Source organism: Heterocephalus glaber, unplaced genomic scaffold (genome assembly GCF_053883595.1).
Source record: "Heterocephalus glaber isolate CG9 unplaced genomic scaffold, H.glaber_assembly_v1.0 deba00000281, whole genome shotgun sequence".
Taxonomy (NCBI): domain Eukaryota; kingdom Metazoa; phylum Chordata; class Mammalia; order Rodentia; family Bathyergidae; genus Heterocephalus; species Heterocephalus glaber.
In genome coordinates this window covers 22,618,698-22,646,354 of record NW_028258139.1, presented here as the reverse complement: position 1 = coordinate 22,646,354, position 27,657 = coordinate 22,618,698, and the positions used below count along the sequence as shown (strand labels likewise).

Here is a 27,657-nt window from a genome sequence, read left to right as displayed (position 1 = left end):
GAACATGTTTAAGTAAGTGCAAAGGAATTGAAGTTCTCCCCTGTATATTATCAGACCATAGTGCGATGAAATTGGAGATCCATAGCAAAAGAAACTCAAAAAATTTCATAAACACGTGGAAATTGAACAACACACTTCTGAATAACCAATGGGTCACAGAAGAAATTAAAGAAGAAATCAGACAGTTCTTTCAATTAAAGGACAATGACAGTACAACATATCAGAATCTATGAGACACAATGAAAGCAGTCTTACGAGGGAAATTCATAGCAGTGAATATGCATATTAGGAAAACAGAATGAGCCCAATTAAACAACTTGATGCTGAACCTCAAGCTTCTAGAAAAAGAAGAGCAGGACAACCCCAAAGCTCATACAAGGGAGGAAATTATAAAGATCAGAGAAGAAATCAATACAATGGAAACTAAGAGAATGATACAAAAAAAGCAATGAAGCCAGAAGTTGGTTCTTCAGAAGAATCAACAAAATTGACAAACCCTTAGCCAACCTTATCAGAAAAAGGACAGAAAAGGCCCAAATCCATGCAATTAGGAATGAAAAGGGTAAAATTACAACAGACCCAGCAGAAATCCAGAGGATCATCAATTCCTACTTCCAGAACCTATACGCCAATAAGATGGACAACACAGAAGAAATGGACAGATTCCTAGATACATATGAATTACCAAAGTTGAACAAAGAAGACCTAAAATTCTGAACAACCCAATATCAACCAATGAAATTGAAAACGTAACTAAAAACTTACCAACTGAGAAAATCCCGGGCCCTGATGGCTTCACTGCTGAATTGTACAAGACATTTAGAGAGGAATTGCTGCTACTACTGTTTAAACTCTTCAGTGAAATTGAAAGGGAAGCAATACTCCCAAATTCATTCCTGGAAGCAAGCATCACCTTGATCCCCAAAGCAGAGAAAGACCCAACCGAAAAGGAGAACTATAAGCCAATCTCACTAATGAACACAGATGCAAAAATCCTTAATAAGATAATGACAAACAGAACCCAGAAGATCATCAGAAGATCATACACCCTGACCAAGTGAGATTCATCCCAGGGTTGCAGGAATGGTTCAATATATGTAAATCAATGTAATACACTATATCAATAGAGCCAAGGACAAAAACCATATGATCATCTCCACAGACGCAGAAAAAGCATTTGACAAAATCCAACATGCATTTATGATAAAAACCCTACAAAAAATTGGAACAGATGGTCTCTACCTCAAACTGATAAAAGTCATCTATGAAAAGCCAACAGTCAGCCTGCTAGCTGCCTCGGTGGCGCGCCGCTCTCCCAAGATGGCCACCGCTGCCGGTACCGTGGGGTCGGCTGAAGGCAAGAAGATGGCCGACCTGTGGGTCATCAACCTCAAGTCCGAGCTGAAGCAGCAGAACTTGGACATCAACGGAGTCAAGACTGTGCTGGTCTCCCGACTGAAGCAGGCTATTGAAGAGGAAGGAGGTGATCCAGATAATATTCAATTAACTGTTTCAACTGATACACCAAACAAGAAACCAACCAAAGGCAAAGGTAAAAAACAAGAAGCAGATGAGTTCAGTGGAGATCCTTCTGTGGAAGACGATGCTTTTGTCAAGGATGGTGAGGAAGAGGAAAATGAGAAAGATATAGCAGGTTCTGGTGATGGTACACAAGAAGTATCTAAACCTCTTCCTTCAGAAGGGAACCTAGCTGAAGCTGATCACACAGCTCACAAAGAGATGGAAGCTAATGCGACTGTGAAAGAAGCTGAGGATGACGACATCTCGGTCACAATCCACCATGAAGATGCCATCACTCTGGATTTTGATGGTGATGACCTCCTAGAAGCAGGTAAAAATGTGAAAATTACAGATTCTGAAGGAAGTGAGCCAAAAGACAGGTAGGACTTCATTGCACAGAGCCCGGAGAAGGAATCCAAGGATTATGAGATGAATGTGAACCATAAAGATGGTAAGAAGGAAGACTTCGTGAAGGGTGATCCTGTCCAGAAGGAAGCCAGAGAAAGCTCTAAGGAAGCAGAATCTGGATACAAAGAAAAGGATACTTTGAAGAAAGAGCCCTCGTCTACTGGGGCCTGTGGTCAAGCAAAGAGCTCTTCAAAGGAATCTAAAGACAGCAAGACATCATCTAAAGATGACAAAGGAAGTACAAGTAGTACTAGTGGTAGCAGTGGAAGCTCAACTAAAAATATCTGGGTTAGTGGACTTTCTTCTAATACCACAGCTGCTGATTTGAAGAATCTCTTTGGCAAATATGGAAAGGTGCTAAGTGCAAAGGTGGTTACAAATGCTCGAAGTCCTGGGGCAAAATGCTATGGTATTGTCACTATGTCTTCAAGTACAGAGGTGTCCAGATGTATTCCACATCTTCATCGAACTGAACTGCATGGCCAGCTGATTTCTGTGGAGAAGGTAAAAGGTGATCCTTCTAAGAAAGAAATGAAGAAAGAAAATGATGAAAAGAGTAGTTCAAGAAGTTCTGGAGATAAAAAGAATATGAGTGATAGAAGTAGCAAGACACAAACCTCTGTCAAGAAAGAAGAGAAGAGATTATTCGAAAAATCTGAGAAAAAAGAAAGCAAGGATAATAAGAAAATGGAAAGTAAAGAAGAGAAAAATGATAATGGAACAAGTGGCCAGATTTCAGAATCGATTAAAAAAAAATGAAGAAAAGAAATGAATAAATTCAAAGAGTCCAGGACATATGGTAATACTAGACCAAACTAAGGGAGATCATTGCAGGCCATCAAGAAGAGCAAGATATGAGAAAATTCATGCAAGAAGCAAGGAAAAGGAGAGAGCTAACCTAGATAAAAAGAGGGACAAAGACTACAGAAGAAAAGAGATCTTGCCTTTTGAAAAGATAAAGGAACAGAGATTGAGAGAATATTTAGTTTGTTTTGAAAGGCTGCAACGAGCAATGGAACTTCAAAGGAGACATGATCCTTACTGGAGCGAGAATAAAAAGTTGTCTCTAGATACAGATGCCCGATTCAGCCACAGCTCTGACTACTCTTGCCAACAGAACAGATTTAATGACTTTGATCACCGGGAGAGGGGCAGGTTTCCTGACAGCTCAGCGGTACAGTCTTCCTCTTCTGATAGGCAGGAACGCTTTGTTGGTCAGAGTGAAGGGAAAAAAGTACAGCCAACTGCACGAAGAGACGATCCCAGCTTTGAGAGATACCCCCAAAATTTCAGTGATTCAAGAAGTGAGCCACCTCCTCCACGAAATGAACTTAGAGACACAGGCAGAAGAGATGTGCGAGGGGAGCGAGATGAGAGGAGAACAGTGATCATGCATGACAGGCCCGACATGGCGCACCCAAGACACCCCCCGGGAGGCCGGGAGCAACCCTTCCAGACCTGCCTCCTGCAAGGGCGAAGGGAGCATGTCTGTCGACAAGCGGACGCCAGAGTTGAAAGGCCAGAGCGCTCTGGCAGGGACGTGTCAGGACACAGTGTGAGAGGTGCTCCGCCTGGGAGTTGAAGTAATGCTTCTGGGTATGGTGGCCGAGAGAGCAACAGAGGAGTTATCTCAGACCGGGGCAGTGGAGCCCAGCACTACCCTGAAGAACAACACGCAGTTGATTGCCATGGACGGTACACAAATGGACCAAGGAAAGAGTGGCATGGTCCACCTTCTCAAGGGCCTGGCTACCATGACATGAGGCAAATGGGCGATGGCCAGGCAGGCACAGGCATGATGAGCCAGCACTTGAGTAATGCATCTCCAATTAATAGAATTGTACAGATTGGAGGCAGTTCCATGCCAAGAGGAAGTGGCTCTGGATTTAAGCCATTTAAGGGTGAACCTCCACGGCGATTTTGAAAATGAGCTCTCTGCCATGGTTTCAAGATAATTTATTGAAATTTCCTATAAACTTTATTTGACTACTTAAGAAGAGGACCCTCTGGCCTGCTTGAGAGTTCTGTCAGACTTTTTCTTTTTTAAAAAATTTAACATGATTGCTTTTCTCAATTTTAAAGAGGACGTTTAAATAGTTCTGTTGTAATTTTTAATAGTTGTGTGTATCATTCAATTTTACTTTCTTGCAGCACCAATACACATTTGAAAAGATGGGAGTTGAAGCTGTTTTGTTGAAGGCTGTGTGAATACGAGGCATAGTTTGCAGCTGTGTGGTAGTGGGTAATTTGCAGCATTGGCTCTGTGTTGTCAGGCTCTGGACATTCTTCTTGTCGCCAAGCATTGTCGGCCTCCATTTTGAAGGCTGTCTAAGCTTAAAAAGTCTGTTGTTTAATTTTTAGAGAATAAGATTGTTCCTTGCATTTCTGAGTATTATGTAACCTATTTTTGCTGAAGGTACTGTTACATTAAGTGCATCTGTATACCTGGTTAAAAAATGCAATCTTTTTGGAAATAAACCTTCATATTCTGTATAGTTGCTAAAGTGTTGAGAACCTTTTTAATTGTAAAAGGAGAACTGATTTGCAGGTTAGCATAGAAGCACACTTATTCAGGTTTGCACGGAATAAAACCAAATAGATAATGAAACCGTGGCCATGAGGGTAATGCTGTGAGTCTTGGACTGAGCTGTTCAGGTGAGTGCATGCTTAGGTAAACTGTACTGTTGGATGGATGAAGCCTGTCTGCAGGAATTGTGTGGGTATTAATGTTTCCATGTTCCCAGCTATGTTGAGAGGTGGAAAAATCCCAGATTCTAGATTGGTGAATCGGATGGGTTTTGTAAATACTTGTATGTGGAAAGACATTGTTGTCTTTTTGTGAAAATAAAAATCCACACCTGGAAAAACCAACAGCCAATATCATACTAAATGGTCAAAAACTGAACTCCTTCACACTAAAATCAGGAACAAGACAAGGATGTCCACTATCACCACTCTTGTTCAATATAGTTCTGGAAACATTAGCTATGGCAATTAGACAAGAGAAAGAAATAAAAGGAATAAATATAGGAAATGAAGAAGTCAAATTGTCATTATTTGCAGATGACATGATACTCTATATAGAAGACCCCAAGAACTCCACCAAAAGTCTTCTAGACTTAATAACCAAATTCAGTCAAGTAGCTGGTTACAAGGTCAACACACAAAAATCAATAGCTTTCCTCTACATGAACAACAGACTCACTGAGAGAAAAATAGGGAAAACAATTCCTTTCACAATAGCATCCAAAAAACTGAAATACCTAAGAATCAACCTAACAAAAGAAATCAAAGATCTTTTCTCTGAAAACTATGGCACTCTGAAAAGAGAGATTGAAGATGATATCAGAAAATGGACAGACATCCCCTGCTCCTGGGTAGGAAGGATTAATACAGTGAAAATGGCCATACTTCCAAAACTGCTATATAGATTCAATGCAGTTCCAGTTGAGATCTCAGTAGCATACTTCATGGACCTTGAGAAAACAATCCAAAAATTCATTTGGAACAAGAAGAGACCCAGGATAGCAAAAGCAATTCTAGGTAACGGAGACATGGCAGGGGGTATCACAATCCCCAACCTGCAACTCTACTACAAAGCTACTGTGATAAAAACAGCATGGTACTGGCAAAGAAACAGACCTGAGGACCAGTGGAACAGATTAGAAGATGCAGAAACAACGCAAGACACACTCAGCCATCTTATCTTCGATGAAGGAGCCAAACACCCTCACTGGAGGAAAGATAGCCTCTTTAACAAATGGTGCTGGAAAAATTGGGTTTCAACTTGCCAAAGATTAAAACTAGACCTATATCTCTCACCATGCACTAAACTAAAATCAAAATGGATTAAAGATCTAAATATTAAAATAGAAATGCTGAACCAGTTGGAACAGAGGTTAGGTAGAACTCTTGAAGACATTGGTGTAGGAAAGGATTTTTTGAACAAAACCTCAGTTGCCCATGAACTAGCACAATCAACAAGTGGGATCTCTTCTTATTAAAAAGCTTCTGCACAGCAAGAGAAACCACCAGCAGTGTGAAGAGACAACCCACAATGTGGGAAAAAATCTTCACCTGCTTTTCCTCAGACAAAGGTCTACTATCTCAAATCTATAAAGAACTGAAAAAGATCAGACCTTCCAAATTTAAAGACCCAATCTGAAAATGGGCATCTGAAATGAACAGACATTTCTCAGACAAAGAAGTAGAAATAGCAAATAAATACATGAAAACATGTTCAACATCACTGGTCATTTGAGAGATGCAAATGAAAACAACGCTGAGATTCCACCTCACTCCAGAAAGAATGGCTGCTATCATGAAATTGACCAATAACAAATGCTGTTGGGGCTGTGGGCAAAGAGAAACCCTGCTCCACTGCTGGTGGGGGTGTAGACTGGTGCAAGCACTGTGGAAATCAGTATGGAGATACCTCAAAGAACTAAGACCGAAAGTCTCATTTGACCTCGCTATTCCATTGCTGGGGATCTTCCTCAAAGAATTAAAAGAATCATACCACAGTGCTATATGTGCACCCATGTTCATAGCAGCACAGTTTGTAATAGCTAAAACTTGGAAATAGCCCAAATGCCCATCAACTGGAGACTGGATTAAAAAAATGTGGTTTTTTAATAAAAAGGAGTACTACTCAGCCTTAAAAAATGAGAAATTAGAGACATTTATAGCTAAATGGATGCACATTGAGGTGATACTCTTAAGTGAAATAAATAGGACACACATGTATAAATACCGAATAGTTTCTCTGGTGTGAGAAACTGAAAATGTAAATAAGGACTAAAATGTATAATAGGTAATGTGAAATAGGAAGAAAAAGGGCAAAGGGGAAGGAAGTGGGAGGGGTAGGGGAAAGGAAAGAAGGGAATGGAATTAATATGAGAAAATGGAAAAATAGGTACAAAATCTTTGTAAATAGGGAGGAATGGAGGGGTTGAAGGGAGGGCTGGGCAAGGGTGAAAAATAAGAACCAAGAGAGACTATGTAAAGGTGCAAATTTCCAATGATGAATGTCATTATATTGTATACCGCAAATGTACCAATGATTAGAATGAATAATCAATAATGCACAATAGGAAGAAAAGGTCCAAAGGGGTAGAGGTAGTGGGAGGCACAGGGGAATGGAAAGAAGGGAAAGGAAAATGATGAGAAATGGAAATAAAGTCTTTGTAAATAGGGAAGGATGTAGGGGGTGAAGGGAGGGCTAGGAATGCGGAAAAAATAAGAACCAAGATGAATTATGCAAAGGTACAATTCCCAATGAGAAATGTCATTGTGTTGTATACGTACAATGTAACAATGAAAGAAGTTAAGAAATAAAAACATTTAAAAAAGTGGATAGATGATCAAACTAACTGAGAAGTGAGAAAGATGTGGGAACTCTCCTGACTGACTCTGTATTCTTGAGAAGACTTAATTGCAGTCTGGGGAGGAAGGGATACGACTGTGGGAGCATAAAACAATCCCTGTGCTGTGTTCCCAGGCTGCCCACTCCAATTCAGAGCTTTGTCATTGAGAACTGAATGATATAAAACATGTACCTATGTGGAAAACTGGAAATTTTATACAAAATGCTCTACAAGAAAAGAATAGATGGTGTTAAGTACAGAAACCACAAAAAGCCCTTAATATTCACACTTGATCAAGGATTTTTTTCATTTCTTAAAAGACAGGCTTTCCTGACTGACACTTGCTCCTTTTTCTCCAACCTAAATAACAAACAAAAGTATTACGATGCAGAAAACATTACAACAAATCGTTTTGGTTATATTTGAAGTTTCTAATTTCATATCTTTCCACTTGCTTTCTTTAAATTCGATGTAGTTTACTTGGGTTAAAAAAGAGATTATCTTGAATCTCCAAAGCTCATCTTCCCTCCCCCTGCATGTGAAATCGAAATTATTGTTTGCTAAGGAGAAAGGTACAAAGCCACATTCAGAAGTTGCCATCAGAGACATTTATGGAAGAGGGATTAGTTCAAGAGAAAACCTCAGAGTGGGGGCTTAGGACTTGCCTGGGGCCATCTTGCCTGACCTAGGGTTGGCAGCGTTAGAGCCACTGGAAGGTTCCCTCGGCAGTCCCTCTGTGAATCCTCTATCCTCCCTCAGGATGACTCACGGACTCTGGGAACACATCCCGAATTGCAGTATTGAGATCTGTGGAGCTACAAAATGCCATGGCTAAAGAATGAATTGCAACTGATGAGAAAAGGTGTCTCAGTACAGCTGGGGAAGGGGTGAGCTGAGGACAAACAAAAGAGGCAAAAACATCCCCTCTCGCCTGAAAAATGAAGCAAGAGAAAATCAGGGGAAGTGGTGTTTGATTGCCTCCATTGCACAGAGAGAAAACAGCAAAACAGTTTAATTTTGAATTCTTCTGGAGTCTCCTAACTAGGCTACATTTCCAGAGAAAAATAAATTGCTGATAGAAGTCATGGGGCCTTGGGTAAATCTGGAAAACAAGAAATCTAGGGAAGACTTGATTGCATTTGACAGCAGAGATGGGAAATTTCAAAGTCCTGTGTGTACACAGGTGGACTAATTACAGATTTTGAATGGGGGTGGTTTGATTTGTTATATTTAGAAGATATCTGGCAACCACAAGAATTTCAATAAGATACCTCGTGCACATACAGAACTGCTGTGGTCCAACTGCTTTAACATTGTTTGGACATATTTTGAAGAGGCAACTATCGGAAAACTGGATGTTAATTTCTAAGTATATGAAATACTGCCTTTGTAAGAGTGATTCTCAAACCAACCATCAGGCATTATCACCTGGATCATTTCCTTATCCCTATCCTGGAACCTGCTTGCTCTTCATCACTGAATGTATTCTTTAAATTTTCTCATTGTAGACAACTTATTTTAAAAGAATCTTTATATCAATTACTTAGCTGAACTAATAAGAAAATAAATGTAAAAAATAAGTACAATGGAAATGTAGTCTCTGTATTAATCAGTTTTCCCCGGGCCAGGGCAAAATACTCGACACCACCAACTTAAAGGAGAAGAGATTTGTTTTGGCTCATGGCTTTAGTGGGCTCAGTTCATAGTTGACTGGCTCTGAGGCAGAAATGACATGGTAGAAGGTCTTGATGGGAGGAAAGCTGTTTCATGGCAGCCAGAGAGCAGAGAGAGAAGGGAGGGTCTGGGATTAAGAATACACTCTTGCAGGTCACAGCCCCAGTGATCTACCTCTTCCAACCAAACCCCACCTCCTAACAGCATATTCAGCTGTGAACTGAATGGATTAGCCCACCGATAAGTATAGTGCCCCCAGGAACATTTTAGATAAATCCATAATAACTTTTTTTTCTAAATAACAGTGTAGGGAAAACTCAGAGCTTGTCCTTTGTTAAAAGAGAGATCAACAAGTGTTTGAAAATTCAATAGCTACCAGAGGTCTTTGAACAGTTTTTTGGTTCTATCATGATTGTGAAGGAATTTGAAAAGGGCCACAGCTTTTCTCACTGTATTGTCCACAGCTCTTACTGCTGGAGCCTAGAGCATCTCCCTCCCTTCATCTCACTCCCACAACCACCTTGGGAAACATTGTTTTAGACCAGAGGGAGAGGCTTGTCCCAGATGCTCCAGAAAACCAGTCTGGAACCAAGGGATGGAAATTTGGAAAAGCACTTGATAGGTCAGGATAAGTAAGCATGGGAGGAAGAGGCAGCCTTCAAAACGACTGAGAGGGTTGGAGTGGGAATAGAGAGACACTGGTTAAAGGGTATGAAAATGTTTTCATCAGAGAGAATGAATAGGGTCTGGAGAGGTACCACAGAGCATGGTGACCAGAGTCAACAACAATGCACTATATACGTGTAAATTGCTAAGAGAGGAGGAGCAGCTCAGAAATGTTCTCAGAACATGAACTCTGAGTACCTGAGGTAACAGATGTGCCAATTAGCTTGATAGAACCATTCCACAATGCACACACATCTCAAAACATCACATTGTCCACAGTAAACATGTATAGTTTTTGTCAGGTATGTCTTTACAAAAAGCTTTCAAAATAATGAGAGTCTGAAAGAGGCAAATCCATGGACACAGAAAATAAATTAGTGGTTGTTGGAGGCTGGCAGGGAATGGGAATGCCTGATAATGAGTGTGAGGTTTCTTGTGAGGGAGGATGGAAATGTTCTGGAATCAGAGAGTGGTCAAGTTTGTGTGACCTAACTTGAGACTGAATCGTACACTGAAATGGTAAATTTTACAGGGCATGAGTTATATCTCGATTACAAAGTAATGAGACCTCCTTATTACTGTAAGTATTTGTGCCAATCTGTGAGAGATGCTGAGACTCCTCCTCTGCCTTTTGGGTGAAAACTCAGCGTATTGACCAGAGACTTCTTGAAGACTACAGAGTACTTGGAGTAACTGCTTCTCACGCTGTCACTATCGTCCACTCTTTAGGTTCTCCTCTCAGGTCACCACTCTCATTCCCTGGCTCCTTAGCTGTGATCCTTTCCCAGGAGAGCACTTAAGGGCACATGCTCAGACCCTAGGTGTTGAACTCCGGCCATGCTGCTTCCTAGATCTGTGACCTCACGAAAAACATCTGACCTGCCTTTGCTGCTCCCTCCAGAAAAGGGGAATAATGAATAGGTCCTTCATAGGAGTTGCAGAGAAGCGATGGCACATCATTTGTAGAGTTGCTGGTTTCACACTGGTCTGTAGTACTCGTTACTGTTAGGGGACATCCCTCTCGGGCTTCTGTTCAAACTCTTGCATTTACTTCTTAACTCTCTTTTGTGTGCATTCACTTGTTTTCCACAGGTAGACTGCTTTATTCCAAAGGCAGCCATTGCTTCCAGTTTGTTATCTCTAGATACATTCTTATTCTTGAACTCCTGTCTCACTTTTTCAAACCTCAAGGTTTATCTATGTCCCATAAGTCCCTCAAATTTGACTCATATGAAATAGAATTGTATTTCATCTTTGCTATCAATATTTTATCATGAAGAAAGGGAGGATAGAAAGGATTAATTAACTTGTCCTAGAACACGCAGGTAGGAGATGTTTCCAGGGCTTGAATCAGGTCCATCCAGTTCAAAAGACCATTGTCCTTCTTACTGTGCCCTACTATCTCCAGCCCTTCATGATAACAGAATTCTTCATGTATGTATCCAGTCAAAAACATCAATTTTCTTTGATTTGATTCCTCCCAATTTCTATTACTACAACCGATCTTTCATCCACCTGTCAATTTCACCCTGAAGATACACCTTAAGCCTCTTCTTTCCTCTATGTTGAGGGACACTTCCTTAATCTGTTTGCTGGTTTCCATTATTTCTGAGCTCCCACAAGTTACTCTCTATCCAACCCCCACTGACTCTTTTGGCAAAGATAACTTTGAAAATCCAACTCTTATGCATCATCACCCTGCTTGAGATTCTTCAAAACATCCTTGATTGATTGGGTAAAATCCAAACTCCTCAACTTGGTACTGAAGGTTCTTCCACCATATGCAGTTCATCTTGCCGTGCTCATTCCCTATGTGTCTGCCTCTCTCTTCTCTTCTTGTCCTACTTATACTTCCTTGTTATTGTGAGGAATTAGAATGCACTTAATTCATCTAGTCATTTCTTCACATTCAAGAATTGTTTCTTAACAATCACTTATTCTATTTTTAAACTAGATCCAGTATTGCATACACACACACGCACATACAAGTTCACGTAAAACATGATGGAATCTTCATAGTATTATGCCAATATCAGTTTTCTGGTTTTGATAATATTGTGTCATTTTATGAATGGTTACCAGGCAGGAAAAGTGTATGAATGATACACAGATCCTCTCTGAACAATTTTTTGCAACTTTGTATGAATTTATAATTACTGTAAATTAAAAAATTTGACAAGATAATGTAGTATTTGAACTTTCTGCCTATAACCAGAGAAAAATAGTAGACATTCAAGGTCTACACACTTAATTTATTATAGGGTTGTATTATATGACTCAACTTGCTTGTTCCTGGGGCCTGAGCTAGGAGGCTCATGCTGGATTTGACTCAGGAAAGGAGATCAAACCCCATCCTTCCAAAGAGCAAAATTCGAGTTTTATGGAGACCTAGGTTGAATGGCAACTCTGCTATTTATGAAGTAAATGAACTTGAGCAAGTTACTTAACTCTTAACTCTAAATCTCACTTTTATCATAAAAGTAGCTTAAGTTCTAGAGGGCTTGGGATATTTATACAAGATAATATACATAAGCAGTGTAATACACTTAACAAGACAGAGTGTAGAGTGCGCTCTCTTTTGCTTAAAGCCCATGCTGGCAAATTCTATTGGCTCTGCCCTTGAAATGTGTCCAGAATACTACCACTTCTCACCACCATCTTGTGATCATCTTGGTTCAAGCTACCATTGTCTCCCTCCTGAATCACTCCAGTAGCCTCTTAGCCAGTTTCCCTAGTCTGCCTCTTACTCATGTTCCTTGACATGTAATCTGAGCACAGCAGCCAAAGTTACCTTGTCAAATGGCATTTGAATCATGTTACTTTTCTGATCAAAATGCCCCAGCCATTTCTCCTTTCCCTGGGAGTAGAAGGCAAAGGCAAAGGCTCATGGTTCTCCTTGTCCCTCTCACCTTGTGCCCCAGCATGCAATGTACCTCTGAGCACCTTCTTCACTTTCCCCTTCACTCACACAGCCCTTGCCGCCTCCTGCCCCAGAGCATTCACACTGTACTTCCTTTACCTGGGCTGTTCTTTCACAGGTCTCCACTCAGCTGCCTTTCTCTTGCTTTTAAGTCCTGCTCAACAAGGTCATCCTATCCACCTTGTGTCAACTTGCAATCCCCATCACTTTCCCCTTGGTGTTCTCCATGCTGCTAAAGCTTTATAACATGTTATGTACTTTATTTACAATCCAATTCCCCCAAAACAGAGCACAAGTTCTGGATAACAAATCATTGTGTCTGTTCTGTGCACCACTATGTCCAGTATGTAGATAGTTTGTAGAGGGCACACTGAATTTAACTTTGCAATGGCCTCCACAAATTAAGTCAGTTCTATTTGAGAAGTTGGAAATAGTCAAAGGAATTTCTACATTGCATAAAAAAGAGTATCAAGGCCACGTAGATGTCTTGGAAACTTATTTTCCCAGAGGTTTAGGAGAAGAACAGGGAAGGGGGAGTACTCCTGCAGCTCATCTCTGCCTAGTACCCTTGCTCATCCCACTGTAAGACGCTCTCAGGTTGCCTGCCCCTGAACCTTTTCAGCCTCTTCTAGGTTGAGCTAGTTCTTCCTCCCCTGGCCTCCCTGATGGCATTTTCTCTGCACATTGTTCATAAATTTGTTATAGTGCTTAAAGTGTTATACCAGAATTGTTTACAAACATGTGTATCTCCTTGTCTTAAGTCAGGAGTTTATCAAGATTAAGGTCATGTCTTATTCAGCTTTGAAGAATATGGCTTAGTACAGTGGCTGCCACATGGAAAGTAATCACAGAGTTTGATGAGTGAATAAATAAAGCAGAGATTATGCTGAGATCCCATAACCATCTTTATAGACATATATGTGTATGTATATAATATGTGTGTAGATATTACGATGTGTATGTTTAAGATAAACACATGTAAACCTATTTAAATATTTTTCGTTATATGTTTTTATAAATGTATACATATATATATGTATATGTATATATCTTGTTTTTAAAATGAAGAAATTGAAACTTAGCAGAGTGTGCCAGTATTCCCAAACTGGGACTTGAACCTGACTTCAGTACACTTTCTGCAATACAGATCTTCTAAGTCTGGCTCTAGTATCTTTTCTCCACCCATATTCCATTTGAAAAAGATTCACTGCAGATGTGCAAATGTTCTCTGAGTATCATCATCTTACTAATGTACACATTTAAGCTAGACTGTTTTGTATGACATGGGCACCGATGCATTTCCATCACACAAATAATGTGGAGGAAGCACCTGCAAAGTTTGAAAATGTGAGGCCCATCCTTTCTATCAAAATGACAGTCATCTCAAGAGTGGACATTTGTCCAGGAACACATGGTTGCCACTCCTTTACTCAGAAGTGATGTTTCACTATGGAAAGGAGATTCAAACTCACCATTTTCACTGCGGTGAGATGCATCCAGCCTCCTGACACCTTCCAGCCAGACGCCCTCCCTTGGGCAAGTGTCAACATCACCGTAGGTGCTTCCATGCAACCAGTACTCAGAGGCACTGATGTTGAAGAGAGAAGACAGAGAATAGCAGAATCTCCTTTTCTTTCTAAATATTCTGGGAAGAAATGAAAGTAACATGGTGTTTTAGTTACTTTTTTCTCATCGCTGAGATAAAATATCTGACACCCTAAGTTAAAGGAGGAAAGGGTTTATTTACCTCACAGTTTGTAGAGGTTTCAATCCATAATTGTCCAGCTCCAAGGAAGAGTGGCACATGGCAGAGGGGCAACAGTTCATGGTGGCAGAACATAGCAAAGGCAACAAGGGATGACCACAGCTCCTTCTATCTCTTTTATCCTATCCAGGTGACCTAGGATGGGTAGCACTCACACCTTTAATCCTACTGCCCTTGAGTCTACCATTGTACCATGAATCAATCACACACTTTAGATTCAGCCACCTTAGAAAAACCCCCGCCTATGACTGCATTAGGCTTGGGGGAGGGGGCATCTAGACACAAGCCATAACGTTGCACTCCCGGACCTCCAAAGACTAATGCACATCCCATTATTCAAAAGGCACTTAGTCCATCTCCAAGAGTTGCCCAAGTCCTAATAGTTTCAACATTGCTGAAAAGTCCAAGTCCAAAGTCTCCCCTGAGATTCAAGACAAATTCTTAGCTGCAAGCCTCTGTACAAACAAAAGAAAGTTAAAAACTTCCAACATTCAATGGCACAAGATAAACATTTCTAATCCAAAAGTTACAAATAGGGGGATACAAAGGAATGGGACCGAAGCAAGTTCAAAATCCAGCAGGGCAAACATGAAATCCCACAGTTCCACTTCCAGCATCCCAGGCAATCTGTGGCAAATTGTAATCTCCAAAGGGCTTGGGTGCCCCCACCCCTATGGCACTGCTGGTGGTTGTAGTTCCCCTGGCTTCTTTCCTTTACTGACTTTGCTCCCTCCTTGCAGCTCTCCTTGGATAATTCATGTTCCTGGATTGTCTAACCTTCTGGGATCTCCACTGCATCTTTGGCTTCACACACATATGTTCACACACTGCCCTCTTGGGTGCACACTGCCTGGCCTCCCAGGCCTTCCTCTGAAATCTGGATGGAAGCCTTCCAGACTCCACAACTCTTGTACTCGGCATGCACCTGAAACCAGCACCATGTGAATGATGCCAAGGTCTGCTGGCACCTGGAGAAGTAGTCAGGCTTCCTTCTCACTTGGCTGTAGGGGTCCAGTGCCTATGAACCAAATCCCTAGAGACAACTTCCCTAGGCTTCCACCATTGTGGAAGGTGGTGCTCTGGGGCTCTCTTCTCAAAGCAAAGTCTTTCAGTTTGCAATTTTGAAGCTGCAAAGGGTGGAGTCCTGCTGCTTCTGCTGATGCCCTCAGGCCATCTTTTCTATGCTCCTGTTCCTTCTCAGCAATCAAGATCTCTGCTCTATCTTTGCAGTCCACACCTTTACTGGAGCTTCCTTTCTGGCAAACTCGTGGCATTTTAAAACATTCTGCTGTGCTCTTTACTCTTGATTCTCAACAAAGATCTGGCTAAAAGTCCCCAAAAGTAGCCATGTCACCTCCTCAACATTAGACTGCCTCACCTTCTGTGAGGTTAATTAGTCTGCCACCCTTAACCTCAGTCTCAGGCAAAGTCTCTGACACAAGCAAAATGCAGACAAACTTTCTGCCAAGCCATAACACTCATCGCCTGAAGTCCAACAGCCAACACAGTCCTTCTTCCCAGCAGAAATCTTCTGAGCCTGGTCTTTACCAATTTCTGGTCTTCTGAGCTCTGACCAGAATCTCCCACACAGCACAGCCTAAGGTGTTCCAGCTCTGCTCATTCGGCTGCCATCTCTGAACCTTTCCAAACTCTTCCCACAAGCCAGTCCCAAAGGCTCCTGAACCACACAGTCCAGTACAGTCACAGCAACAACCCCACTTCTCTGGTACCAAATTTGTCTTAGTTATTTTTCTGTTGTTGCTGAGACAAAATACTTGACAGAGCTAAAGGGAGAAGGTTTATTTAGCTCACAGTTTGTGGAGGTTTCAGTCCATAATTGGCTGGCTCCAAGCCAGGGTGGCCTGGCAGAGGAGAAACAGCTCACAGCAGGCAGAAGACAGCAAAAGCAAGGAAGCAAGGGACCTTAGCAACTTTTTAATGCCCCTTTTATACTGTATCTAGGCTACTAGGATTAAGGTGGTGCCAAACCAATCAGTGAACTGATTTAGTAATCACACACCCTTAATTCTAGCATCAGACACTCTGGATTCAGCCACCTCTAAAAAAGCCCCCTCTAAGAGTGCATGAGGTTTTAGGTGGATATCTAGACACAAATCATAACACATGGTGAACAATGAAGACCAGTCATCTCAGGCTTGAAATATAGTCTAGTGAAGATAACTTGATACACAGAGTACATCTCTAAAACCCAAGACTGGTGACTCTATTAATGCCACAGAAGTTTCTTCAATTTCTACTGTGTCCTGGATCCTTAAATCAATATCAAAGATACTTTAATAAAGACACAATCATGTGTACACAATTATAATGTACTCTGGGAGAAAGACAAGAATAATGCAGATACACAAATGCTTTCATGGAGCTTATTCTGTGCCAGGTACCTTTACTTCTTAGTGCTTTCCACAGATCAACTGACAGTATACCAGGACTACTCTGTGAGGTAGGTACTATTTTTAACCCATTTTTGAGATCAAGAAAATAAGTCTAGAGAGGTTAAGTTATTTGACTGAAAGGTGTGCGATATAGCTGAATTGCAAAGTCAGTCTGGCTCCATAATCTTCTCACCATGTTATACAGGGGACATATGCTCTGGGAGAAATATCTAGAGGCTTCCCTGAAAGTTTTGGGATATCTATCACTAACTGAGAATCAAAGGAGGCTTTCTGCGATAAATGAGTTTTAAGCTGCAGGAGATGATCTCATGTGTTCATTGAAGAATAAGGTTTCATTATGGGTCTTGCTAGGACATAAGCTGGAAAGGTCAAAACTCCAGATAATGGAGATTCTTGTCTATTTTGTAGAGGATGTAGGAATTAATGTGAGTGCAATGGAGACCCTCTATGGAAGGCTGTCAAAAGGGAAGGGACTGGTGGAGAAGGGAATGTGATTTGGATCTCATTTCTAGAAGATTCTTGGCCACAGAAAAGGACTTGGAGAAGCAAGATAAAGGATAGAGGGTCTATTCAAACTCCACAGCCAAGTACCTTTTGTGGCACACCTGTCTGGGATGTGCTAATCCCTGTAATGAATGCTAATGGCCTAAAACAGAGCCACATATTGTAAAAAGATATGGGACACTTTTCCCATTACAACATTCTGCTTTTTGTCTCTGGTGCATCTACAGCTGCTATCAGAAAATTCATTTTGCATGTGGTTTCCCTTAATCTTTAGATGAATTACAGCAAGGTTTGTGAATTCTTTATCCTGGTGGTTTTCTATCAGGGTGCTTTTGGCCCTAAGGAACATTTAGCAGTTTCTGGAGACTTTGTATTTAATGTCATGTCAGGGGAGGGGTCCTATTGGCCAACAGTAGGTGAGGCCAGAGATACTATTAAAATTCTCTAAAGCACAGAGAAAAGGCCACAACAAAAAATCATCTGCTACAAACACGAATAGGGTTGTGGTCAAGAAAGTTTAATTTAACTTTCTCTGTCATCAATTTCAGGTAATAGGAAAGTTGAGAAAAATGAAAAGAATTCTTGACAATGGAACAATATCTTGTGAAAATTAACCAAATTTTACAGATTCCTGTAGGTTCTATGATGAGATCATCTTAAATTGAATGAGCAGTAATTAAAAATTTTCTATTTATTTATTTTTGTATTCATCAACACCATTGATACATCTCTATGAAGCACCTATTATGGGATGGACACTGATCAAATTTATCTGTGCAAAATGTACAGATAAAACATAATCTCTAATGTCAAGAATAGCTTTGCAAAGTGAGATAGGGTTAAAAGTGGTGCTTAGAAACTTGTTCTCTAATGTCAGACAACTGGAGTTGGGATCCTGGTACCACTTAATAGCTCTGTGAGCTCGAGGAAGTTACTTAACCTCTCTAGACTTATGCTTAGCCTGTATCAAAGGGAAATGACAATAATATAATTTATGTCTTAAGGATTCAAAGCTGGAATTGGAAGTCAAATAAGAGTATGTTATGGCTTATATCTAGTTGTCCTCCCCCAAAAAAGCTTCATGTGCTCATAGTTGAGGCTTTTGGGGGTGGTTGGGCCATCGATGTGTGATACTGGATTATGGCCCTGTGATAACCAGATAGGTTCACTGAGTGAATTAGTGTAGTCTTGGGTGTGGATTTGTTGAAGACAGAAGCCCCTCCCCTTAGTGTGGTGCCATAAATCAATAGGCTTGTAGCCTGAATGGAATGAAAAAAGGAAAGAAAAAAGGAAGGCTCACTGCTTTCTGTCTACCCTGCCATGGACTTTTTCTCCTTTGGCATGCCCCATGTCTTGGAGCTAGACAACTACTGACTGAAATCTCTACAAACTGTGGGCTGAACTAAACCTTTCCACCTTTAACTTATGGGTGTTCAGTATTTTGTCCAAGCAACAAGAAAGTAACTAAGACAGAATATATGCAAAAAACAGGATTTTACCCAGCATATAGAAAGTAATCAAATGACATTCATTTCATTTATTTAACAAGTATTTGTAGTCATGGTTTCAAGGTGAAAAAGAAATGGAGTAAAACTCCTCTTAAAGGAGGTATCTAGGCAATTCAAGAAAACCACTTTGCTGTAGCCTGGAGAAAGTATTAGGAGGTGGGTAATCTGGGAGGCATTCAGAGCACTAAGATAACCTGCAAAACTCTGAACCAGAAATGATGGTGGTCTGCATAAAGACAATAGAATGAGGATAAAGGGAACCTCAACTTAAAATAAGTTTAGGCCATTGACTCATCTGATCTTAACAATTATGACAGAAACAGTACACTTCTGTCTAAAACAGTCTACTCTTCCTCCTAGGCACACAGCTGGACTCAGTCTGCTTGCTCAGTGGCCATCAGCGGCAGCCAAGAGAGTGAGATCTTCTGGGGAAATGTGAGCAGAAGTGATGTGTGCCACTTCTGAGCTGAAACCTTGAAGTAAGAAGGGAAGAGATATGATTTCACCCTGAAGCCAAGTTCAACCTAGTCCAGAGTAGATCAACCTAACCAACCAACTTTCAAACGTGTATTCACCATTACTGTATATGTCACTAAGATTTCGTCATTGATTTTTAAAAGTGTTACTGGGTCAGTAGTTTTCTGATATAGTCAGCATGTGGTTGGTTTTAAAACTAAAGAAAATGAATGTGATTACCCAAATTAACTGATCCAAAGTTAATTCACTCATCTTATTTTCTCAAAACATACCCTCTATCTCTAGTTTTGGTAAATGGTCCTACCACACACCCAGTTGACAAAACTAGAGTCCTATATCTCATGCATGTGCCCTTCGTTTGTTAGAAATCCCATATCTGCAGTGACTAGATCCTACCACTGTACCATACCATGTCTCTATCTCCTTATACCACTCACTAATCCTTGCTACTACTTTCTTTCAATCCACGAATACCCTGCCTTCATTTTTTCCTATTCTACCCATCATACTCACATATTCACTCTCCCAGCAAGGTATTCTCTACACCGTAATTGCTGTTATCTTTCTAAGTCTAATGATTTATTAATGGCTTCTCTTTGCCTTTAGAGTAAAGCCCAAACTCTAGCCTGATGTTTCATGTCTTCTATTCGGCTCACATCTGTGTTGACCCTACTTTCTTGGAGGCTTCCCATTCCCTTCCTATCCTAAACTGTGCCCCTACCAAGCTATTTGCAGCCCCCATTGTGCCAGCATCTTTCAGAATCCCATGCCTGTGCTGTCTCTCTAGAAGTTTTATTGCTTCCTCTATTTTAACTAGCATCGTACATCTTCTAAGATACAAATCAGTCATAACCATCTCTAGAAAGCTTGCCGTTACCTGTTCCTCAAGTAAAACAGGCCTCCTCCCTCTTGCCTCTTCACTGAATCCCATACAGATTTCTACCCCAGCACCTACATTACTTCATTTTACTTTTCATTTACTCTCCTTGCCCCTTTTTCCTCTTTTGATTTCCATAATCCAGAGCAATAAGAAGATCCTTATTGATGACTGTTGAGTGAATGAATGAATAAATGAATGAATGGTGAATGGAATGGATTCAAGATGCCTTGAAATAATCACCTCTACTTACCCGACCAGCTTCTCCTTATACATAACACGAGTCTGTGAGGGGTTCAGAGTTATGTTACCATCTTTGTCACAGAGGAAACTGTCCTCTGTCCATATATAGTAGCCATTGGTGAGGAGCCTGGGACTTTGGCGACAGGTGTTGTGGGAACCTGTCAAGGGATCCATAGAGCAGCATTCAAAGGAATTGTCACCATCCAGGAAGTCCCAGGCAAATCTACACAGGAAAAAGGACAGTCTTTTTAGTCTCTATTCAGTGCATGCAGTCACCCAACACCACAGGTCCAGTCACTGTGAGGGACTTCGCATTCTGATTATCAAATACTTCTGTAATCCTCAAGAGTGTCACTCTTCACCTGCTGGACTTTGACATTGACCCACATGACCTTTAGTGCCTCTTTCTATTTTAAATATGGTGAAAACACTGTGGTTTACCAGTATCATCATCAAAGAATAAACCTTACCCTCTGAACATGGGTCCATTTTTTTGGTTGGAAAACAAACTTTCTGGGATGTTGGAAGCTCATAGTTCTCTTCACCCCTCCCACCTTTCTTTGGACATCACATGCTATATCCTTGCTCTTGTCTCTATAATAGAGAAATCATAACTTTCCTTTTCCTTTTCCTTCCATCTTCCACTGAGAGCCACTCAGCCACTTGAAAGAGTAGCTGTCCTTCATGGGTCCTATTTCTTCCATAATAAGTCTTCTGGCTCATTTAACTCAACTTTATATGGCATAAGTGATTTTGATCACTTCACCATCATGTTGTGACTGCTCTTCTTTAGGTATTTTCCAGTTTTTAAAGTACCTTTTAATGCCAGGTATGGAACCCAGTCATTTAGGTGTAGCTGTCCAGAGGAGACTAGGACTGTCACCTTCCTCATTACACAACCCATGTGTGTAACGACTAAGCCTAAGCCATAGTAGCCTAATTCTCATCTTTCCTTTTCCCTAGTCACCACCATATTATCATGCTACTGAATTGATTGTCAGTTTCTGCTTTTTTCCTCATCTGCTTACTCATATCTCCTTTCTCCCAAACCTTTGAACAATTTTATCATGGAAAGCTGGTATACATTAAAAACTAAGAATGAAGGCCTTTTGATCTAAGTAGAGATAGGTTTATGCCTGGAGTTTGATTCTTGATTTTGTTATTTGTTAATCATTTATTCTTCCTATCCATTAGTTTCCTATAAATGGGAATCTGTACAATGAGTGTTACCCAAATCCAATCTTATAGGGTTGTTGTAAAGATAAAATGTCATAATTTCATGCAATGCTATTAACATCTGTGCCTCTGATAGTCTAAGTGACATGTTAAATGTGTGGGCTATCATTTGTATAAGCCCATAATTTTGTGCCCTTGGAATTTGGGGGGGATTTTGATTATACCATATGACACTTAATGTCTTTCATAACATAATTCAAAAATAGTGTCACTGGTATTTATAAGTCCTTAACTCAAATCATTGATGAAAATAATGGACAGCATAGGTAGAGACCTGAGACTCAGGAAACACCAGGAGAGACTATTTTCTAGGTATCCACTGACTCACCTTATCAGCACATTTTTATTATTGCTTCTCCATAAACAAATAAGAAAAAGAGACTAGTAGGGTGAGTTAATCAGTCAAGATCTAAGGCTTGTGTAGGTAAGAATTTACATCCTTTGCCTTTCACCCTGTGCTTTTTCCTGTATAGTTTTGCCTCTCAGTAATTAAAGAGAGCACTATCGGGTGCTGGACATACAGACGACAGTTTTAGACCTAATTTCTGAGGTTTCAACTTTTAGCAATTATCAACTGAAGTCTTCCCAACCCCTTGCACATCTTTCCTTCTTAATGCCCTTAAAATTCTTTTTTATGTCTTGATTGTAAACAAAATGCAGATCTCCCAACATCCACTTTGTAATAACAAAGAGATTTTTCCCAAATAATATCAGACACATCTTAAGTGAATAACCAAATTAGATCTTGACTCATTTCTATTCTGTTATAATAATTCTAGCAGCTGCTTATTTTCAGCAGGTTCCTTTCAATTGGTTTCAGAAATCCAACCTCACACCCAAGTCCAGGAACTTGCTGAAGTGCCCAAAGACCAAGTCTTTGTTTGCACAGAGAGGCAACCAACCAGGCCTTGAAAGGGTGTTGAGCTCACACTTCTGAAGATAGAAAAAAGACCAGTTGTTGTGGGAAGAGACAAGCACCATTAGGCTTTTAAAATTTGTTGATTCAATTCTTTATACATCAATAGATTGTAGTGTGTCTCTTCTTCTCTACACCACTCTCATGCTTTTTTGAATGTCTGATTGATTCAATTTAAAAGTGCATAAACAATAAAACACTTGAGTTATTAGTGAAATATGACCTTAAAGGTATTATTTACTGTACACTAAGCATGAGTCTGGCCCCACATTTTGCACTTTGTCTACTCTTTACAAATCTTTCTAAAAGCTAAGTATTAGTATTATGCTCATTGCATGGCAGGGAAAAAAAGGGAGATGCAGAAGGAAAAATTACTTGTATATTTTACATAGCTAGAATGTGACAGAGCTGAGATGCAAACTATAGTTGGTCTGAATCTGAAACATGAATTCATTCCATACGTTCTTGTTCGTCTTTAGCTGACTCGTTGGGTGGTACTAGGAGGCCTAGAATTTATAGGTAGGGGCAGGTTATAATATCAAAGCTTCAACCCTTTTTTTACTAGTACAGTATAGGCACATTCCACAAAATGCTAGGGAAATATAAGGAATGAAAAAGAAAGGAAGGAGGGGGAAAAAAGGAGACTCCATCGCAAGACTTGAACAAAATGGTAAAATCTACTTGTTTGAGTACAGGATAAAAATTGGCCAGCTTCTGCATTGGGATAAAACCCTGTGGCTCTTGTATCATGAGATAGGAAAGCATATTTAAGAGAACACAGATTTGAGAAAAAAAGTAACCATCCAATCAGTATTCAATATAGTTTCTGTATTTGTCAAAGAAACAATTTATGCTTGCCTACTATTCATAGTAGAAAAGAAAAAAATCTGCAAGATTGAGCAAGTTTTTATTTTGTTTATGCATGGCACTGGAAATGTATAACCACATCAAGACTGGATGATAGCTAAAATATTTTTAAAACTGGACAAAGTATGACATGCTGCAAGGGAATTTGTTTCATTTGATTGAGTAAAGCTCTGTAATTGCCGGGGATGTAGCTCAGTGGCACCCCACCTGCCTGGTGAGCGCAAGGTCCCAAGTTTGATTCCCAGTACCGAAAAGCTTCGTGACATACCTTGGAAAAATACATGTGGTAGAGAATTTGCCAGCACATTCTCTGTCCAACCTGGAGGAACCTGCATAAAGAGAAGTTGATTACACCTCACTAGCATGCATAAGCATGACAGTAGTGGTACATGGGAGGCATGAATAGTAGTTAGTGGCCCAGTCACAGCAGAAAGACTCCAACTAGGTCAGCCATCCAGCAAACCAGCCTAACATAGGTCACTGGTGGAATAACCTAGAGGCTTCCATCTTCTCTCCCTTCTCACACACAACAGTCTTTTAGAGGTTCCTTAGTGAAAAATGAGGTAATAATTCATCATTAGCATGAAGATGAGCTTATTAAAGGAGGGGAGACAGCATGTTGTATGAAGCTGGAGGAAACCAGACCAACTACCCAATGGTTATTGTAGCTTACTCAGAATCTGAGGAATTAAAGCAACACCTCAGACTATCCCACATCAGGGCATTTCAAGACACTTCTACTGTAGTGAGTAGGAGACACTAGTTGGGAGAATAATAAAGTTTTGTTTTACATGTGATTTTCCAATGTATGAAGCCTGTGTGTATTCTTCATTTAAAAAAGCAAATTACCCATCCATTCATTCCAGTTTAAACACAGGCCCAGCAACCGACTTTGCTTGGGGAGACTTGCAGCTGGTTAATAGTCTAAACTATAACATAGAGTTTTATCATGGGCAGTGATAGTGTCAAGCCTTGCAACAGGAAGGCTCAGTAGGAGTTGATTACATTACTGAAAATCACTACTAAATAAAAAGAAAGAACTGAGACTTTCAGATTGGGCTGGTTGATTTGTAGGGAGAAAATTGTGGGTGTGTGAGGGAGGATTAGAAGTGGGGCTTGGGGAGAAAATAACAAGAGGAAAGAAGAAACTTGAAATCACTACCGTTTTAACAATGCCCTTATTTTCTGCAAGTAGCTATCAAAATCATTCAGCATTTTTTATAGACAAACAGCTTTGCATCTTAATAGTAGCTGATAAACTATCTGCTTTCACATTTATGCACAGGCTTCTAAAACATGGTGACTTTTTCTGCTAAAAGGAAAAATGCCACATTTCTCTCAAGGAAAGAAATGAAGTCAGAATCATCGCTGAGGCACACACTGGCATTTAAGAACACAAGCTACTGACAGATGGTTAATGGTCTGAGTATCAGCAAAATCAAAGCAAGGAAATTGCTAAAAGGCATCTAATCGTTCAAAAGATAATTGCATGTAACACTTGTCTTACATTTACTTGCTACTGGTGTCGACATCAGCTGAGATATTCGGTACATCTTGGGAAGGCCACTTGTTCAAACTTCACAGATTTTCTCCAAAACCATTAAAAAAAAAGATGGACTACATATTAAAAATAGAAAAATTATGCCAAAACAGATGGCATCTACTAATTGCACTAGTCAGATTTGTTTACTGAAATAGTACAGAGATACAAGATTGAAGGCAGAAGACCAGATTTCAGGGCCTCAGGAAGGTTGTGTCTGCCTCAACAGTTTTGTATTCTATTTTCCACCATCTCACTTGGCACATCTAAATAATCTCTTTTTGTGTAAATAAGGACAAAATTTTATTTGGGGATGCTAGATTTACAAGGGTTGATTTGACATCCCAATAAAAGAATGAAAATGAATTCTTTGATTATGAAATCTGAAAAATGACTTGCTGTAGAGCCCCCAAGACAAACTCTTTGGATTTAAATCATCCATTGCAAAGTAACCTCATTGTCAAGTTTCCAACAGTAAGTGAGCCTTGCTGTCTCTTTCACCTAACAACTTGAACTACTGACAGGTATTCGCAGAGAGGGGCAGTACTCCATGTAGTATGTGTCAGTCTGTTTTCAGCCTGGACATTCCTAAATAGCACAAGCAGCGTCACACTAAAAATGGTATAACACTGGGCTGATTTTGAAACTCAGTTCTCACGAACGTATAATTTACTCTCGCTTATAAATTAAGCGCATATGAAAGTGTGTCAATTATAGACACTTTGATCATTTAGCGCTTATCAAATAGACTTAACTTTGTTGACATTGAATTTAGTGTATATCAGCATCCTAACAGTTGTGTAAGACAGGAGTACTTTCTCTTCTGACTCACTGTCTCTATCCCCTTTTTTTAAAAAAACATAGCAACTAGTAATGGATTGTTTGTGTAGCTATAATACAGTAACTCAATCAGGGTGTCAAGATTCAAATTGATTATCTAAATAAATGACATACAAACCTTGTTAGGAAATATAGAACTCACCATATATAACCCTTTAAATATTTCAGGAGACCCAGCTTTCTTTGAAAGATCTCTAAATCAAAATATACATTTATAACTTTCATTTGTTTGAAATATAAAATGATATTGTCTAGAAACTAATATACTAGTAAGCTTGTCATTTTCATTTTCCATGCATATAATATGAATATGCCCAGCCCAAATTATCCTAGGTTAGTTTTTCTCAAGCATTAAACTTATTTTAAGCTAACAAATTACATAGCAGTAAGTATAGTCTTATTGTTATATCTCACAAACATCTTTAGTCATCTGCAAGCAGTCATCTGTTAAGTGAGAATCTGTAGCAGTGAAAACAACTTTAGTTAGAGCCCTACAACTTTGCAAGAAATAGACTCTGTCTACCTGTTCCATCAAAGCAAAACATGTGTTATGAAAAATAATTTGCCCGTACGTGTAATCCTTCCAGAGAGAGTTGCCAGTCTCTTCTTCCAATTGATAAATGGCAAAGCACTTGCTGGAATACAAGGCTTCCTGTTTTTGGCAGTGGTGAAATTGAGGACTGAGCTGTTGAAAGGGCATTCAGATTGTCAACAGGTGCAGAAGTCTCTTGATAAATGGATCCCCCCTTCTTCTAACAAACACTGCATGCATCCCTGCCTTGAGCAGGAGTTTGCTGCAGAGTTTAATCTTCCACAGCCTCTTGCTCTTTTGGTTGTTTCCTAGAATCGAAGAGCATATAGTTCTTGGGAAGTCAGCCTTCAACGCTTCTTGTTTTCTTTCAAAAACAAGCTGTGTAATCAGAGGCAGAGCAGCAGCTTGAGGTCACACTTCCTGTTGGGCTCACATCAGTGGTATTCACACAGCGCAGTCCATGAGAGAGCTCAGACAGCCTCCCGGGCCAGCAATAGGAGATCTGTAGTCCATCACTCGGGCCAGCTGGATAAATGATGGTCCCTGGAGAAATATTGTTCTGAACTACGTCATCGTCCCTACCTGCAAGAACACAAGAAAAACTCCATAAAGCAATGCTTCTTAGTCATCATCTGGCCATAGTTAGAATAGTGCATAGCCATGTCCTTTGTCTATACCACCTAAATGTTTGGAGAATGATGCATTGATTCTTTTACATTCAGAATACTATTAAATAACAGGAACACGATTTTATGGGAATTTCTACAGTAGTAATGAGCTGATCCAATGAAAGTTGGATTTTTCAAAAAACTCCCTGGGTGACATTTTACATTTTATATTAATAATTTAGTGGAACTCAAAGAACTCAATGCTGTTTGTGCTATTTCAATGATAAAATATGTATGTTCTAGGAACCATGAGGCAGCAGTAGGTAGTGAATGAGTGCAGGTTTTGCAGTCACACAAACTATTTCCAAGATGCAAACTATTTCCCGATAGGCTTTGTGTGGCCTCGGGCTTGTGGCCCAATCTCTTTGAGTTACAGTTTTCTTTAACTATACATGTTATATATTTTCTGGTCCTGGCCAAGAGAAAAGATACTAAGACAAATTGCAAGTCAGTCGCAAGTGACTTCGCATGATCTTCCATGTTAAAACTTAGGCTGCATCCAAAATATTCATTTGCATGTTAACTACACTAGTAAATCCCTGAAAATCTGGAATTAAGCTTATCTTTTATTTTGTTCCTTGAATGTGGCACTGTACTTGGCATTTTGCAGATGTTCAATAAGTGCTTGTGGGAAAAAAATGGAAGAAGAATCATATTTTTGTCAACACTTGAATCAAAACTAGAAATCATTAATAACTACAGAATCTGAATAGAA

The 27,657-nt window shown here is 40.0% G+C and overlaps 1 protein-coding gene and 1 pseudogene across 7 annotated transcripts in view; one reads left to right on the top strand and one right to left on the bottom strand.

Moving 5' to 3' along the window:
• Positions 1 to 27,657, bottom strand: part of Tmem71 (transmembrane protein 71) — a 95,786-nt gene that overhangs the window by 61,481 nt on the left and 6,648 nt on the right. For 3 of the 7 annotated variants that reach the window (XR_002392037.2, XR_015441389.1, XM_087187705.1), the window contains exons 2-7: positions 26,315 to 26,856; positions 25,888 to 25,936; positions 24,870 to 24,963; positions 23,631 to 23,691; positions 20,354 to 20,566; positions 14,028 to 14,200 (exon numbers count right to left, since the gene is read on the bottom strand). Coding sequence is in view for 5 of the 7 variants with exons in the window: in XM_087187705.1 (XP_087043831.1) it covers positions 14,028 to 14,200; positions 20,354 to 20,566; positions 23,631 to 23,691; positions 24,870 to 24,915 (493 nt within the window). In the remaining 2 variants the exon portion in view is untranslated. The other 4 variants (XM_087187709.1, XM_021251898.2, XM_087187716.1 and 1 more) reach the window with 4 other exon arrangements.
• LOC101706064 (SAFB-like transcription modulator pseudogene) lies at positions 1,304 to 3,853 on the top strand (annotated as a pseudogene).